The 16,524-nt window shown below is 42.5% G+C and overlaps 1 protein-coding gene across 1 annotated transcript in view; it reads right to left on the bottom strand.

The window, feature by feature from the left end:
* The window catches only part of EloA (transcription elongation factor elongin A), a 59,558-nt gene that overhangs the window by 23,012 nt on the left and 20,022 nt on the right, over positions 1 to 16,524 (bottom strand). The window contains exons 5-10 of the mRNA XM_080279545.1: positions 14,719 to 14,867; positions 12,759 to 12,955; positions 12,419 to 12,513; positions 6,632 to 6,792; positions 3,814 to 4,002; positions 851 to 983 (exon numbers count right to left, since the gene is read on the bottom strand). Of these exons, the coding sequence (XP_080135671.1) occupies positions 851 to 983; positions 3,814 to 4,002; positions 6,632 to 6,792; positions 12,419 to 12,513; positions 12,759 to 12,955; positions 14,719 to 14,867 (924 nt within the window). The remainder of the gene's footprint in view (positions 1 to 850; positions 984 to 3,813; positions 4,003 to 6,631; positions 6,793 to 12,418; positions 12,514 to 12,758; positions 12,956 to 14,718; positions 14,868 to 16,524) is intronic.

Genomic DNA, 16,524 nt, shown 5'->3' with positions numbered 1-16,524 from the left:
GGGGCACCACAGTAGTCCCCACTTTCCTCTGCAATCTGGTTATATGGTTACCCCAACCAATGTAAGTGGCTTCCTGGATTACAGGAAACCATTACATTTGTCAATCAATGTAGTGCCACCTGAGGTGGAAAGAGTAATAAAAAGTGACACAAAAGAATTCTTTTTGTCATTGCTGGAGGCGCTCACCATCCACTCACTTGATGTAGTGCTGCTCTTGGATGCCTGTCCTTTCCTTTCTTCCTCTTCTGTTGTTCCTTCCTTCATTCCTTCCTCTTCCTTCTGTGTACAGGTGACTCTACACTGAATGACATGCCAAATGGTTTCCTGTACACCAGGAAACCATTTACTACACTGGGTGGTAACCATATAACCAAATAATGGTGCCTGTGGTTTAGTGGGCAATTATGGCACTTCAAATCGGACTGAGCCGATGCAGGTTCATATTCATGGGGTGGTTGGCGTTTACTGCTCACGTAATGCCACTCAGGAATGAGCAAGGCTGGTCAATCTCATCTTATATGTCAAGACCAATTTGCCTAGTCCTGGGCTCCTATGCTCCTCATGGGGCAACACTGGATTTGATGATGATGATGACATGAAAGAAACGGAGAATTAGGAAGAGAGGAGGGCTGACAAAGAAACAGAATGATAATGAAGAATGAAGATGTAGGCAACACTAAATGAGTTGAGTGGATGATGATCACTGCCATCTATCACTAGCCAAGAATAAGAGGTGGTTATTAGAATAAACTGAACAGTGAATGGTTTAATGGGTATACAGCAGACTGAAGTGGTTAAGACAAGGGTAACCAGCTGTTGGCCCTCACTGTGTAAAAATATTTGAACCCACCTGAGGTTGGTTTAGGGTTGTTGGCTCGTTCTGCCCGCTGAACATTCTGCATGGCAAGCTTTCGTGCTGCCACCTCACCGGCCTTTCCTGGCTTGGCTGCAGCTGGTGGTGGAGGTGCTGTCCCATACTTGGCCTATAGTGAAGAAATACAGTGAGTCTCCATTATTATTACCATCATATCTGACCGACACCTTGCTCCCTCCTGGGAACCCCCAAACACGGGATGGCCACGACAGAAATGCCTCCTGGCTACCTGACTCTCACACACCTCTCTCACTCTCTTAGACACTCCTTTTCCATCTCTTTCACCAATATACTGTTCCACTCTCTTCTTGCATACTACTTAAGGTCTGCCTCTACTAATACTGCCCTCAATCTCACTTTCTCAAACTTTCTTTGGCAGAATATCCATATGCATTCTTTGTCTAAGTCCATACCCTCACAATGTATTCCTCCTTATCCACTCCAAAATTACATCATCATCATCCAGACCTCCATTCCCACACTCGGGCAGGGTGAGGTGTAGCAACATCCAGACAGCCTAAGTTTGCCCAATTCAATGGAACACACTTCCATTCACTCATCATTCAAGCCCATTGCATCCTGGCTCCATCAGATAGGCCAAAAAAATTTCATCACATTCTGTAGTTTCATATATACCTTTCTAACAGAGTCAATCCAAACACTGTCATGTTAAAAAGGGGTGCCAAATCCCTGGTTATGCATTTCTCTGCACAAAATTAATCCAACCAACTCAGTCTCTTGTCAGTCCCTTAGTTTCACCAACTTCCATACCTCTTCCTCACACACTCATCCACAGTATCCCTCCACCTTCTTCTGGCCTACCTTGCCTCCTCTCTCCTTCACATTTGCTCAGATATACCCTTTTCACCACTCTACTGTCATCCATTCCCTCCACATGACCATACCATCTCAGTACACTTTCTTCGATTCTGGTGTCCACTGACCTTCTTACTCCGCACCTTTTACGAATCACATTATTCCGTATCCTATCCACTCTCCGTACTCCACGTACACTCCTCAGCAGTCCCATCTTCACTGCTCTTACTCTTGACTTTTCATTTCCATTCCACATCACTGTCTCACATCCGTATCTTACAGCTGGCACTAACACTCCTTCATATAAGCCTCGTGCAGCTGCAACACTCAAGACTCTGCTTTTTACCAAGGCTTTCATAGCACCAGCTACTTTCCTTCCTTGTGTCACTCTACTCTCCACTTCTTTTGCACATTTGCCTCTCTTTTCTATCACTGTACTCAGGCATTTGAACTCTCACCAATTCCAGTCTCTCTCCTTTCACTGTAACATCACACTAGGAGTCACCTTCTCTCTCAATAACCATCACTTTACTCTTTTCTACATATGTTCTCAAGGCACAACGTTCACGGACATCTGAAAATCTCTGCACTAGTCTACCAAGCTCTTGTCTGGTATTTGCAAGTAGCACTACATCATCAGCATACTACAAATTTGAGATACTTCATCCGTCATCATTCATTACCAACACCATCCCTCTCTCCATTACTCATGCTTTTACTTCTCTCATCACCCCACCCATATATATACTGAACCACCATGGGGACATCACACAACCTTGTCGCATGCCCACTGATCGTGAACCATTCACTTAGATGCCCATTTGCCCTTACAAACGCCTCACTACCATCACAAAAACTCTTGACGGCACCTAGCAGCTTACCAACTACGCCGTACATGTGCAAAACCTTCCACAACCCTTCTGTCCACATTGTCATATGCTTTTTCCAGATCCATAATTGCCATAAACACCTTATTGTCCTTCTCACACACCTTCTCCATTATCTGCCTTACTGCAAATATTTTATCCACACATCCTCTGCCACTCCTAAAGCCACCCTGTTCATCACTCACTAGGACTTTGATATCTCTCTTACTTTCTCTATAATATTGTTCCATATACCTTCCCTACCACACTCAACAGATTTATGCCACAAATTACAAGTGACTTTTAATTTCAGATACAATGGTGTAAAGAAATGTAAGTGTTGACATCATTACCTTACATGAACTATGGCAGAGAATTCTGGCATTACTATTTTTGTTTTTTCCTGTTGTGATCCCAAGATCAGCTGAATGTGAAACTGGTGGACTGCAGGCTGAAGGTCTCCTTCTCCTGCGTTCCATCCTCCTCCTTCTAGGGGATGAGGAGGAAGCTGAGGGTTGTTTGTAAAACTGGGCAGCAAAGCACCATGGTTATAATGATGCCAACACATGCAGGTATCCCTCTCCAGCACTCTGACATACTTTATTTGTATCATCCATTACATAATAATATAGTTAGTCTTCAATTAAAACTATTTCCTTACCACACAGATGATAATCACTTGAGGTTGCTCACGATTTACTATAAAGCAGCTACGCTGGAAATGGATGTTTTCATCTTTTAACTCATCAAACATGTACTAAAAGCACAAGTCACTTCAGCTTTCTTGTTTAAAATAGCACTTTGCCTGCAGGCATCCTAGGCTTTCACACCTTGATCTGGGTAACATCCATTTTAGTTGATTCTTGCTTTTACCTGATGATGATATTCAACTATGGAAATGAAGGAAAAGATTCTCATGCTGCAGGGATACATTAATGCTTTATCTAACCACAGCATTTTGAACATTTTGAAAAGCCTATACTATGGTCAATAAAAGAGAGAGAGAGAGAGAGAGACAGACAGACAGAGAGCTAAATGAAATATCCCTTCTGCAGTGCAGAGTCTAGGGCATGGCTGCTTAATCCACTCATTTAAGAGAAAAGTGTGACAAGTTGCTTTTCCCTGAGTAGTATTATGTGAACATTAAAACCTCAACCACCCCTATGATGCAAACTATGATGGGCCTCATTTGGTTGGAATGCCTTAACCGACTAGATCACCAGGCACCATTACTTTATACCAATCAATATAACGTACCTGTGCTCGTGCCACACTCTTTGGTACTTTGATATTAGTATCAACAAAGGCTAACTTTGTTGTTCTCTTTGGCTCAGAATTGGAAACAAACTTCTGCTGCAGGTTGTGTGTTAAACTCTTCAGCTTGCGTTCTCGCTCATCATAGCAGCGCAGCCACATATCTCTCCAAGTCTCCATTTCCTCTCGTTTCTGTAAATATGAATACAATTATAGTTCATTTACCTTAACTTTGTGGCACTTTTCGTCCTTTTGTAATTCACATCCCCCAGATTAACAACAGAAAAAGCCACTGCTATAGCTCTATACCCTCTTCACAGAATGTCTTTGTGACTAGCACCATATTCATTTCTTAATATCTAGTTGCAGTGACACATTAAAGAGGCAACAATTTTATTTCAAGGTCATGTAAAGAGAGTATAATGTTGACTATCTAGGAAATTTAATATCTTGTGATGATGCATAACACTGCTCTTCCTGCTGGGGCCTCTAATGTAACCTCTTCAGTCAGATGATGTATTTTGTTACTTTCTTGTTATGTATCTCTAGATGGGATTAAGATACCAATATATATATATATATATATATATATATATACATATCCATCCATCTATCCATCATCCAATCCTATGTTGCCCCATGAGAAGCGTAGAAGCCTAGGACTAGGCAAGTTGGTCCTGACATTTAAGATGAGAATGTCTAGCCTCACTCATCCCTGAGTCGCATTACATGAACAATAAACCCCAACCACCCCTTCGATATAAACCTTCACCGGCTCAATCCGATTAGAGTGCCGTAATTACCCACTAAACCACCAGGCACCAAAATTTGTGTATGTGGTTACCACCCAGCATAGTAAATGGTTTCCTGGTGAACAGGAAACAATTTGGCTTGTCACTCAGTGTAGAGTCACCCACATGCAGAAGTAAGAGGAAAGAATGAAGGAATGAAAGACAGAAGAGGGAGTGTAAAGTCACCCGTAGGCAGAAGGAGGAGGAAAGAATGAAGGAAAGAAAGACAGAAGAGGATGAAAGGAAAGAAGGATGGAGGAGAGGAAAGGGTAGACACCCGTGAGCAGCGCCACATCGAGCGAGTGGATCGCGAGCGCCCCCACCTACCACTATACCATCAGAAGATTAGAGTGAGGGGACAGTGGTAGGTGGTGGCGACCATCATCCACTCACTTGATGTAATGCTGCCTACTTCTTCCTTAGCCTTTATCACTCTTTTTCTGTGCCTGCCCTCCTCTCTTCCTATTTCTCCCATCTTTCCTGTCACTACTTAATGCTTTTCTTCCGTTACAGGTGGCTTTACATTGAGTGACAAGCCAAATGGTTTCCTGTAAGCCAAGAAACCATTTACAACGCTGGGTGGTAACCATTTAACCAAACCATACTTGCTCCCTACGTGTCAAGTGGGTTGGTGGAGGGTTAGTGCCCCTCCCTGTAAAACAAATAACTCAGAGTCAAATGGCCACCCCATGCGGGATTGTGGCGTCTGGCAATAGATAGATAGATAGATAGATAGAATGAGTGATGATTTGTTAAAGTTATTACTGAAAGAACTGAGAGTTGACCAAATTATTCTATTGTCATTAGGATTATTTAATAGTCTGGATGCTTGGTTGTGAAGAAAGTTTGATTTAGAGAGATTTATTACTGTTTTTGCATGGTTTCTAGCAATTTTAAATTGAGTGAGCGATTCAGATGATTTTGATTTTAAGTAAAAGTTATATGCTAAGGACTTTGGGGTTGTGGCTCTGGCACAACTGCTGTCAAACCATTTTGGGGAGTCCAAACGTTCGGTGAGCAGTTAACTGGGTATGAACAATTCCATACCAACTTGTAATAAATCATTTATGTGGGACTGGGTAAAACTGATGTAACTGGAGATGAAAGACTGCTATGGAACAGCAGCAAGATAATTCCTATATCCATCCCAGTCTGCCCTAACAAAGTGCCATCTGGTCACCATGACTGGTCAAAATGAGGGGGTTTGGGAAAACTGACTAATCAGGGTTTTAAGAGATTGTGGTCGAAGGATCCAAATGATGAAAATACTTCTATCATGAAATGATATAGATTACTTGTCAGATAAGAGACAGACATTATGGTCAGGATTATCTGGTATTCTAGCTGGTTGATTTGGTCAGGATTATCTGGTATTCTGGTTGGTTGATTTACCAATTGCATAAGATTAAACAATTTTGCAAATAGCTCGTATTCTAGACCAGTATCGTCAGTCCTGGCAGAATGCAACAACCATTCTACATTATGTGCGTTAAAATCACCCAAAACGGTAATTTCAGTAGTAAGGATGAGGTTAAGGTTGGTCAACTGTGTGGATATGGTTCTGAAGATGCACTGGGGGAGCAATAAACTATACAGATATATTTGGTAATATTTAGATAATTTAGTTTATGTAATGAATAATCAAAATTGGCTCAAGTTCAGAATGTACACTGCAAATTCAGATCTGAAATAACAACAGGTGCCATCACCAATAATAATCACAAAAAAATGAATAAATAAATAAATAATTATAAAAGACAGCAATAACAGATTAAAACAGCATGTCATCCCTGTGAGGAGGTCTGTCCATTCCCAAAGCCTTATCCCCTTCTTTTACTTTGGTCTGATCCTAGTGATTCTCCCTTCCACACTCTGTACCCAGCACTTCAAGTAGTTAAACTCAAGTGTTTTATGTAAATGTCCAAACCCCCCCAAAAAACACACACACACACACACACACACACACACACACACACACACACACACACACACACACACACACACAAACTGAGTATGGTACTGTACTATACCTTATTTCTGAAGTCTCTCTTACAGTGTGTCTCCCATAAGACATTAGTGTCATCCAGAAGATATGAATTATAGTCCTCTAGTGTGAGCAGTTGCTGTGGTGATGCTCTCTCCAACACTGGCCGTAGTATATTGAATGGGACGCCACCAGTATACTCCAGTGCTGGAATGCATTGTACAGTATTCATTATATACAGATGTGGACACTAACAATGTTTCACTTTCTAGCTGAACAATAATGACATGGTAACAGGCACTCACCATCCACTCACTCGATGTACTGCTGCTCTTGGATGGCTGCCCTTTCCTCTCTTCCTTCCTTCTTTCCCCCCTTCCTCTTCTGTCTTTCCTTCACTCTTTTCTCTTCCTTCTGTCTACGGATGACTACACTGAGTGACAAGCCAAATGGTTTCCTGTACACCAGGAAACCATTTACTACGCCGGGTGGTAACCATATAACCAAATTATGGCGCCTGTTGGTCGTCGTCGTCATCATCATCATCATCATCCAACCCTACGTTGCCCCATGAGGAGCGTAGGATCCCGGGGCTAGGCAAGTTGGTCCTGAGATTTAAGATGAGAGTGACCAGCCTCACTCATCCCTGAGTGGCATTACGTGAGGAATAAACCCCAACCACCCCTTGGATATAAATCTTCACTGGCTCAATCCGATTGGAGCACCGTAATTACCCACTAAACCACCAGGCGCCAATATTTGGTTATATGGTTACCACCCAGCATAGTAAATGGTTTCCTGGTGTACAGGAAACCATTTGGCTTGTCATTCATTGTAGAGCCACCCAAAGGCTGAAGGAAGAGGAAACAATGAAGGAATGAATGACAGAAGAGGGAGTGTAAGGTCACGTGTAAGCAGAAAGATGGAGTGTAAAGCAGAAGAGGGAGTGTAAATGCCTGGTGGTTTAGTGGGTAATTAAGGCACTCCAATCGGATTGAGCCTGTATAGGTTTATAACCAAGGGGTGGTTGGGGTTTATTGCTCATGTAATGCCACTCAGAGATGAGTGAGGATGGTCATTCTCATCTTAAATGTTAGGACCAACTTGCCTAGCCCCAGGCTCCTTCACTCCTCATGGGGCAACATAAGTTTAGATGATGGATGGATGGATGGAACAAAAATTATATTCTGAAAGGTTTGTTGGCTCCATAGATCACATCTCATGGTTTAGAAAGTCACTATCCACTGTCTTGTATCACTATGAATGGATCAGTATTTATGTCAACAAGCGTACAGCTCCCCTCCATCCCATTTCTACATTTACATGCAGGCTTCAGGTTTAAAGCACTGTGGTAGAATTGCATCTATTTACACTACATTCATGCAGACAGACCTTTTCACAAGATATATTAAAAACTCTAGCTAGTTAAGATAATATGGAACAATATTCTTAATAAAAAAATAATTACCACAACTTGTAGCCTTCACGTAAACATAGAAATGCAGTGCACGAGAGATGCCTTCATATAGAGGCACTGATATAACCAGATGGCTCCACTGCCCAATGATACAAACATTCCTCAGCTCCTTCCCTATCCTCTAAAGACAGTGTGGTGTACGGCACATGAAAGGCAACTGCAGCTTGTAGCTCAATCAGTTTACATCCAAAGGGGTCTGTAGTCAAAACAACAATAAACATGGAATTGAGTGAAGCTTAACTTGTCAGTGGTGCTTGATCTTTCCTGAGCACTCCAAAATTTACATCCAACAAGGCTTGGAGGGCTGTATTTTTCCTGTAATGCAAGTATACCGGTAGTTGTGGGGGGAAAAAAAAAAAAGTTAAACAAGACAGTGAGCTGTGTTATTCAAAATTAAGTGATATGCTTGAGGATGCGAAAGTGGATGTATGTGGAATAACTGAAACAAAATGGAGAGGAGAAAGTGTGAGAGAATGGGAGTATGGATGGGGTATATGTGCAGGAGTAGGTGAGAATGAGAGGGCAAAGGAAGGAGTATGTATAGTTGTGAGTAAAAGATGGAAGAGGAGCATAAGACAGTATGGATCAGTTGGATCAAGGATTGTGTGGGTAAAGTTGAAAGTTGGAATACAAATGTGGGCGATTGTGTGTGTATGCGCCAACGCAAGATCGTGCTAGAAGAGTGAGAGAAGAGTTCTGGACAAATGTAGAAGTGTGCATGGAAAAGTTTGGAAGGAATGAGAGAGTGTTTTTGATTGGTGATATGAATGGTAAAGTTGGGAATGTGAAGGTGGATGGAATAGTTGGTGAGTGGGGTGTGCCTGCTGAGATAGATGAGAATGGGAGTGCGTTAGTGGACATTTGTGCTGGGAGGGGGTTGGTGATAGCCAATACCCTCTTCAGGCATAAAATGATCCACAGGTATACATGGCGAGTGATGAGAAGGGTGGGTGGTGAACTGAATGAAAGGAAGGCAATGATTGATTATGTGTGTGTGGATGAAAGGATGCGAAGATGTATATTGGATGCAAGAGTTTATAGAGGTTGGGGGAGTGGACTTTCTGACCACTACTTGGTGGTGGCCAGAATTAAAGTTCAAGTAAGATGGAAGAATAGAAGAAGGGAAAGACGAGAGGAAGTAGTAGTTGCAAGGAGAGTGGAAAGGTTACAAGAAGATGAGAAAAAGGCAGAGTATAAGAGAGAAGTGGAGGAACGATTGGGCAAATATGAATTGGAGCAGATGGGGGACATGGAAGGTGTGTGTAGAATATTTACAGAAGAAATATGTGCAGCATGTGATGTGGTGTGTGGAAGGAAGAGAAGACGGAGGGGGGTGCAAGGAACAGCGTGGTGGACTGAAGAGGTGAAACAGGCTGTGGCACAAAAGAAGAAAGCATACAATGAATGGATGAGGAATAGGGGCGTGGAAGAGGTTGAGAGGCGGAAGAGAGAGTTATATGTAGAAAGAAAGAGAGAGGTGAAAAGATTAGTAAGAGAGAATAAGAAGAGAGTGGATGAGGAATTTGGAAGGAATTTGAGTGTAAAGTGGAGGGACTGTAAGAAAATGTTCTGGAGAGAGGTGAAAAGAGTAAGACAGGGTGGAAGTGAAGTTAGCAGGGGAGTGAAAGATAAAAATGGTAGATTACTAGTGGAGAAGGGAGAAAAAGTGAGCAGATGGAGAGAACACTTTAAGGAATTGTTGAACGTGGAGGATGGAAGTAATGCGAGTATAAGTGGCTGGGGAATGGCTGGGAGAAGGAGGGAGGTGAGAAGACAGGAAGAAATCAGTAGGATAGAAGTTGTGGAAGCAATGAAGAAAGTTAAATCAGGGAAAGCCCCAGGAATTGATGGAGTGTGTGGTGAAATGCTGAAGCATGGGGGAGAGATAGTAGTAGAATGGATGTGGAAGATGTGCAGATTGGCCTGGGAGGAAGGTAGAGTCCCGGAGGATTGGAAGTCAGGTATAATTATTCCCTTGTACAAAGGAAAAGGGGAAAAAGAAGTGTGTGGTAATCATAGGGGCATTTGTCTTCTTAGTATAATAGGAAAAGTGTATGGTAGGATACTTATTGACAGAGTTAGAGAAAGAACAGAGGAATTAGTTGGAGAAGAACAGGGAGGCTTTAGGAAGGGAAGAGGTTGTGTAGATCAGATATTCATTCTCAGATCTTTAGTGGAAAAGTTTCTAGAGAAGGGAAAGAAGTTGTATGCGGCTTTCATGGATTTGGAGAAAGCATATGACAGGGTGGATAGACTAGGATTGTGGAAAGTGTTAAGAATATATGGAGTAGATGGGAAGTTGTTGAATGCTGTGAAGAGTATGTACGATGGTGCAAAGGCTGCAGTGCGTGTGGATGGTGAACTAAGTGAATTTTTCTCTTTGAAAGTTGGGTTGAAACAGGGATATGTCATGTCTCCATGGTTGTTCAATCTGTACATGGATGGGGTAATAAAAGAGGTACAAGGTAGGGTAGTGGATGTTGGAGTGGCCCTGGTGAGAGAGGATAGTGTTTGGAAACTCCCTGTACTGTTGTTTGCAGATGATACTGTGTTGTTGAGTGAAGACGAAGGGGAGCTGCAAGGCTTGGTGGATGAGTTTGGGAGAGTGTGTAAGAAACGGAATCTAAAGGTGAATGTAGGGAAGAGTAAAGTGATGGTCTTTGAGAGAGGTGAAGTCAGTGAATGTACAGCGAGGTTGGATGGTGAGGAATTGGAAAATGTGAGTACGTTTAAGTACTTGGGTAGTGTGATGAGTAAGGATGGAGGTTTGGAGGGTGAAGTGCTTGAAAGGGTACAGCAGGGAAGAAAGGTTGCTGGTTCTTTGAAAGCAGTGATAAGAAACAGGGAAGTGAGCATGGAAGTGAAAAAGTTGCTACATGACAGTATTGTGATACCAACTCTAACGTACGGAAGTGAAGCCTGGACGTTGTTGGAAGGACACAAGTCAAGAGTGAGAGCAGTGGAAATGAGTTATTTAAGAGGAGCCTGTGGAGTCACATGGAGAGACAGGCTGACGAATGAGGATATAAAGGAGCGTTGTGGTGTTGATGTGGATGTGATAGGAAGCGTTATGAGGAACATACTGAGGTGGTTTGGCCATGTGGAGAGGATGGAGGGTGAAAGACCGACGAAGAGAGTGTATGTGAGTGAGGTGGAGGGGGAAGGAGGGAGGGGGAGGCCAAGGATGAGATGGAGGGATGGGGTGGAGAGGTATATGAGAGAGGGGGGGGTGTGAGTTGGGAGCAGGGGAGTGAAATGGCGGGAGACAGGGCGACTTGGAGGCGATTTGTTTGTGGCCACCCCAAACGGGATTGAGGCATCTGGCAATAGATAGATAGATAGATAGATCTCTGTAGTCCAACAAACTACCCAGGAGATTGTGTAAGTTTTGTAACTGCTTGACAAGAGTGTGGAATGTGATTACTGTCAGCAACTGTATGTGAGAAGAACGAGTACTGAAACTTGTCCAAGAGCAATATCACAGTCTGTTACAATGCTTGTCTGGTTATTCTCTGTAAATTATTTATGTTTTTTCCTTCACTCAGCATTAAAACAATACCAAAATCCAATTCCTTAACTATTACAAGCTAAAATTCAAAAGAATACAAATGAGATATGGTCACCTGATTCAGGGAGAGAAACAGACAGATACTGAAAGTGGGCTGTATTTGACCTACTGGCTGCTGACTAGGTGATATCATATCTATGTGAAAATACTGGCATCCATAATTTAGTACGGTATATACTCAGTGTAAAGTCACCCATAGGCAGAAGGAAGAGGAAAGAATGAAGGAAAGGAAGACAGAAGAGGGAGTATACAGTCACCTGAAGCCATAAGAACGAGGAAAGAATGAAGGAAAAAAAGACAGAAGGGGATATATGGAAAAAAAGATGAAGGAGAGCAAAGGGCTGACACCCGAGAGCAGCACTAGATCTTACAACTCGCATCTTTTTCGTACAAACGTAGATTAATGACATAAGGGGATTACTGACACACTAAATGGAGCATATGACTGGAAGTTCTGTAGATTAAGTCAAACCCTTAACCACTTCAGTCCAATACCCAATTTTAATTTTGCTACATTCAGACAACTTTATTTGGCTTAGGGAGAGAAACAAGGCTGTGAAATTTTTAATGTAGACTTTCTATCACCTAACAGTTCATGTGCAGAAAAACTTGTGAGATAAAGGCAAGGTAATGGGGAATGAATGATGTGTGAATGAATGTCTGGAGTGTTTCACTGCCTTCTTATTTTTACTTTCTTTTTCTCATCCTTCGGTGGGAAGAGAAAAAGAAAGAAAGAATGAATGAATGCAAAAAAAATCACGATGATGATAACAACATAGTAAACTCACCATCAATATTATCCTGCATTGATCTTATGCAGATTTCAAACAGTGTTGGAACATATGCCAGGCCACTTGTCTTCCCAGAGTACATTTTGCTACGCCTGGAAAAAAAAAAAAAAAAAATGCAGTGAACTACCAACTTTACACTTTATTTCAACTTATGTCACATGATTTTACTGAGTTCAAAAAACCACCTATCACCAAAACATTAAAGTATAAAAGTCTGACAGTAGGGTGCTTTCCTAAGCTGAAGAAAACTATCAGACAGGAAGCTAGAGAAGGGATTATGAGTCCAGCAGAACTGAAATCAAAATCAATTTACCATAGGCCACTTCTGACTACCTACTTGTTCTTAGACTGGAACATAATATTAAGGGCCTCCTCTTCAGTCAGTTTTGCCAGTCTTGAATCCACCTCATCCCTCACAGCAATGCGTGGCAAAGGCTTGTAGTTAGGGTTGATCTCTGGCAGGAGGGGTTTCTCATCTGGTATCACTGCTGGCAACTTTGGTAGCTTCTGGGGAGACTCTATCAGAAGCTTTGGCTGAAAGAAGGAAAATACTACTCAGTTCATAGTCAAGACAAAGGAAAATGTTTATAGGAAGTGGAATACAATACAGGGTAGACAATGGTAAAGCTGACTTTAGCCGTCCCTGCAACACAGGAGACTCTGCCAACTAGCTAAATGGAGTGTGCAATAACAACCCTGTACAGAAATCCCTTTAAGACACGGACGCCCAAGTCCCAGATATTTTGGGTCTGGGTAAAAAAAAAAAAAAAAAAAAAAGCTGATGTGTTCATCCCTACTCTAAATTTGCCGCACAGTGACGAACAGCTGGGTTTTGGTGTGTAGATCCAGCGACGTCCTCTAGAGCGCCCCTGTATTCTCCCCACTTCCCGCCTACCTACCATCATGACTGCACGCTTGTCCCTATGACTGCCCATGTGGTCGCTTTTGTGGTGGAGAGTGAATAAACTGCAATATCTCACCACTAGACCACAAGGAAATTTACAGTGTTGTGCAGTGTTAAGAAGTTAGAATTCAGAGTACAAAGGATTAAGTGCACAGTGCAACACTGGCATGTTGCAACTGGTGTGGTGCAAGTAAGAACAGGATGTGCAGTGTTAAACAATTACAATTCACAGTGCAAAGGATTAAGTGCAGCGCAACACTGGATTACTGTATGTGCTTCAAGTGCGCCTTCACCACTGTCAGAGCCATAAAAGGGGCAGGTTAATCTTCGCGACAGCCATGGACGTGTCATAAGTACCCTGTACACTGCTAAATATTTTCCTTACTTCTGATTTCTTATTTTCTGGTTCCTTTCTATTTCTTTTATGGTTTCTGTCCCTTATTTGTGTGAACAGGGTCTTAAAAAGGTGCTGTGCATGTCTGGTAGGGAGTCATTTAGGTGGCTTTCAAAGTTAGGTTGGGTTGGGGTCTACAAGTACCTGTCCAGAGGCATTTTTCCTAAGTCCTGGACAAAACCAAGTCCGGACATGCCTATGACTCTATAATGTCGGATCTTGGAGGGATTACTGTATATCCATTCATCCATCATCCAATCCTACGTTGCCCCATGAGGAACACAGAAGACCGGGAGGCACGTTGGTCTTGACATTTAAGATGAGTGTGACCAGCCTCACTCATCCCTGAGTGGCATTACATGAGCAATAAGCCCCAACCACCCCTAGGATAGAAACCCGCACCAGCTCAATCCGACTGGAGCGACTTAATTACTCACTAAACCATCAGGTGCCATAATTTGGTTATATGGTTACCTCCCAGCATAGGAAATGGTTTCCTGGTGCACGGGAAACCATCTGGCTTGTCACTCAGTGTTGAGATGCCCACAGGCAGAAGGAAGAGGAAAGAATGAAGGAAAGAAAGACAGAAGAGGGAATGAAAGTAACCCACAGGCAGAAGAAAGAGGAAAGAAAGAAAGACAGACAGAAGAGCAAGGAAGGAAGAGAGGAAAGGGCAGACACCCAAACCAGCATTACATCGAGTGAATGGATGATAAGCATCCCCACTTATCACTAACCACCCTGTATAACAACCCAGAATTTCATGGATGGTATGTGTACCATTCACACAAAACATTAATGGTTTACTGTACTGTATTACATACACCTTCATAAGCATCTTTGCAACTACCAGATGATTTTATTCTGGTTAAGAAAGGTTTCTTGTCCTCAGGAGGTTCAGTAAGTCTGTAAGTAACCCATGCAGTTCAAAAAGTCTATCCCATGTTGAGTATAAATGTCAGGAGATGGCAAACAAAATGGGGTACACATTTTGGTTACCTTCTTTGGCTCCGGAATTCTTTCATCGTCAGAAAGAGTTCTTTTACTGGACGAAGAACTGGTGGACGGCTTTTCATCCTCAGAACTCTCTCGTTCCTTCTCCACGTCTTTCTTCTTCTTTTTTTTCTTCTTCACAGGAGAATCCAGACCTATAACATAAAAAAACCCACCATCAATATTATCATATTCATCCACATCCTCTTGCAATTTTTCCTTCTCTGCTTCTTTCTTCTCCTTCTTTACATGAAGTAATTCACATCTAGAACATAGCAATCCATCATCATCATCTCCCAATACAGTACACCCCTGATGTTACTGCTGCCTAACCCTAGTCTGTCTAGGTGAGCAAGTCCATTAGGCCTGTGAGGTGGGAGTCAGGTTTGCAGTGGCTTAGATGATGTGTGAATGACTGACAGCCATTTCACTGGGCATCCTTTTCACAGTTCTCCCACTTTCATTTTTTTCCCCTTATTTTTGTTTCACGGTTCTCCCACTTTCATTTTTTTCCTCTTATTTTTGTTTCACGGTTCTCCCACTTTCATTTTTTTCCTCTTATTTTTGTTTCACGGTTCTCCCACTTTCATTTTTTTCCTCTTATTTTTGTTTCACGGTTCTCCCACTTTCATTTATTTTTCCCCTTATTTTTGGATCCTACCTTACCTCATCCTAAGGTGGGAAAAGTTATGATGATAATAATGATGATGATACACTGAGTTAAGGCTCCAGAAACATGAAACCGAAACAGAGCAAAAGATACAATGTTCATTTCGCGTCGTCGTTTTTGAAGGCTCCAACATGCTTGCATGCATCAGCCTTGGTCAGCTAATGGCAGCTCTCTATGCTGCTTGATCTCTGGCAGCTTCCCTATTTAATCCCTTGTCCCTGAAGTCGCACTCAATGACCTCGATCCACGTCTTTTTCGGTCTACCTCTTACTACCCTACCCCCAACATTAACACTTACTTTCTGTACCCAATTATCATCAAGCATCCTCTCCACATGCCGAAACCATCTTAATCTACCGCTCCTCATCACAACACTAATACACTCCAGTCGTAAACCTAGCCCCCCCAGGCCTCGCACTCAAGGACGCACTGCACATCCACATAATCATTACCATTTCCGTGCGTTTGAGCCTGCGAATATCCTCTTCCTTCACTTCTTTTACTCACTCTAGCCACAGAGCTAGCTCCAGCCTCACCTCCAGCAGTTAAAATGTCTCCAAAATAAAAAAAAAAATCTTCCACACACTCGAGACTCACCATCAAGTTCAATCCCTTCACGTCTGGCAATCTCCACATGCTCTCCCCAACACACCACACACATGGAATCAGTGGTATCTCGCAGTCTACCTCTAATACTACTACATCTCTTATGAACCCACTTGTCACAAATACAGCACAACATGGAATTAATTCCCACGTCCTTGTGGCAAATCACACATGGCAACTCCCCCTCTTCTTTGACAGTACCACCTCCAGCCCTTGGTACAATCGCTTTTGTTTTATCAGCATCTACTCTTAAGCCTTGTGCCCAATACCATCTCTCCATTTCCTAAATTTTTCCTCTGTCTCCCTTTCATTCTCTGCAATCAACACTGAATCATTAGAATACATCTCCCACAGCAGTCCATTTCTGAAGTCATGTGAGAGGGCTTCAAGTATCATAATATAATATGGGACTCAAGACGGACCCCTGATGCACACCAACATTCACGGAAAACTCCTCACTCAAAACTCTGTTCACTCTTACCTGGGTGTAAGCACCCACATACATGGCCATAACCACCCTAACCAGCCACTCCTCG

The sequence above is a fragment of the Coenobita brevimanus genome, chromosome 79 (assembly GCF_032717465.1).
Source record: "Coenobita brevimanus isolate Jiangsu-jjx chromosome 79, ASM3271746v2, whole genome shotgun sequence".
Taxonomy (NCBI): Eukaryota; Metazoa; Arthropoda; class Malacostraca; order Decapoda; family Coenobitidae; genus Coenobita; species Coenobita brevimanus.
The sequence above is the reverse complement of the archived record's forward strand: the minus strand, read 5'-3'. Positions and strand labels throughout refer to the sequence as shown.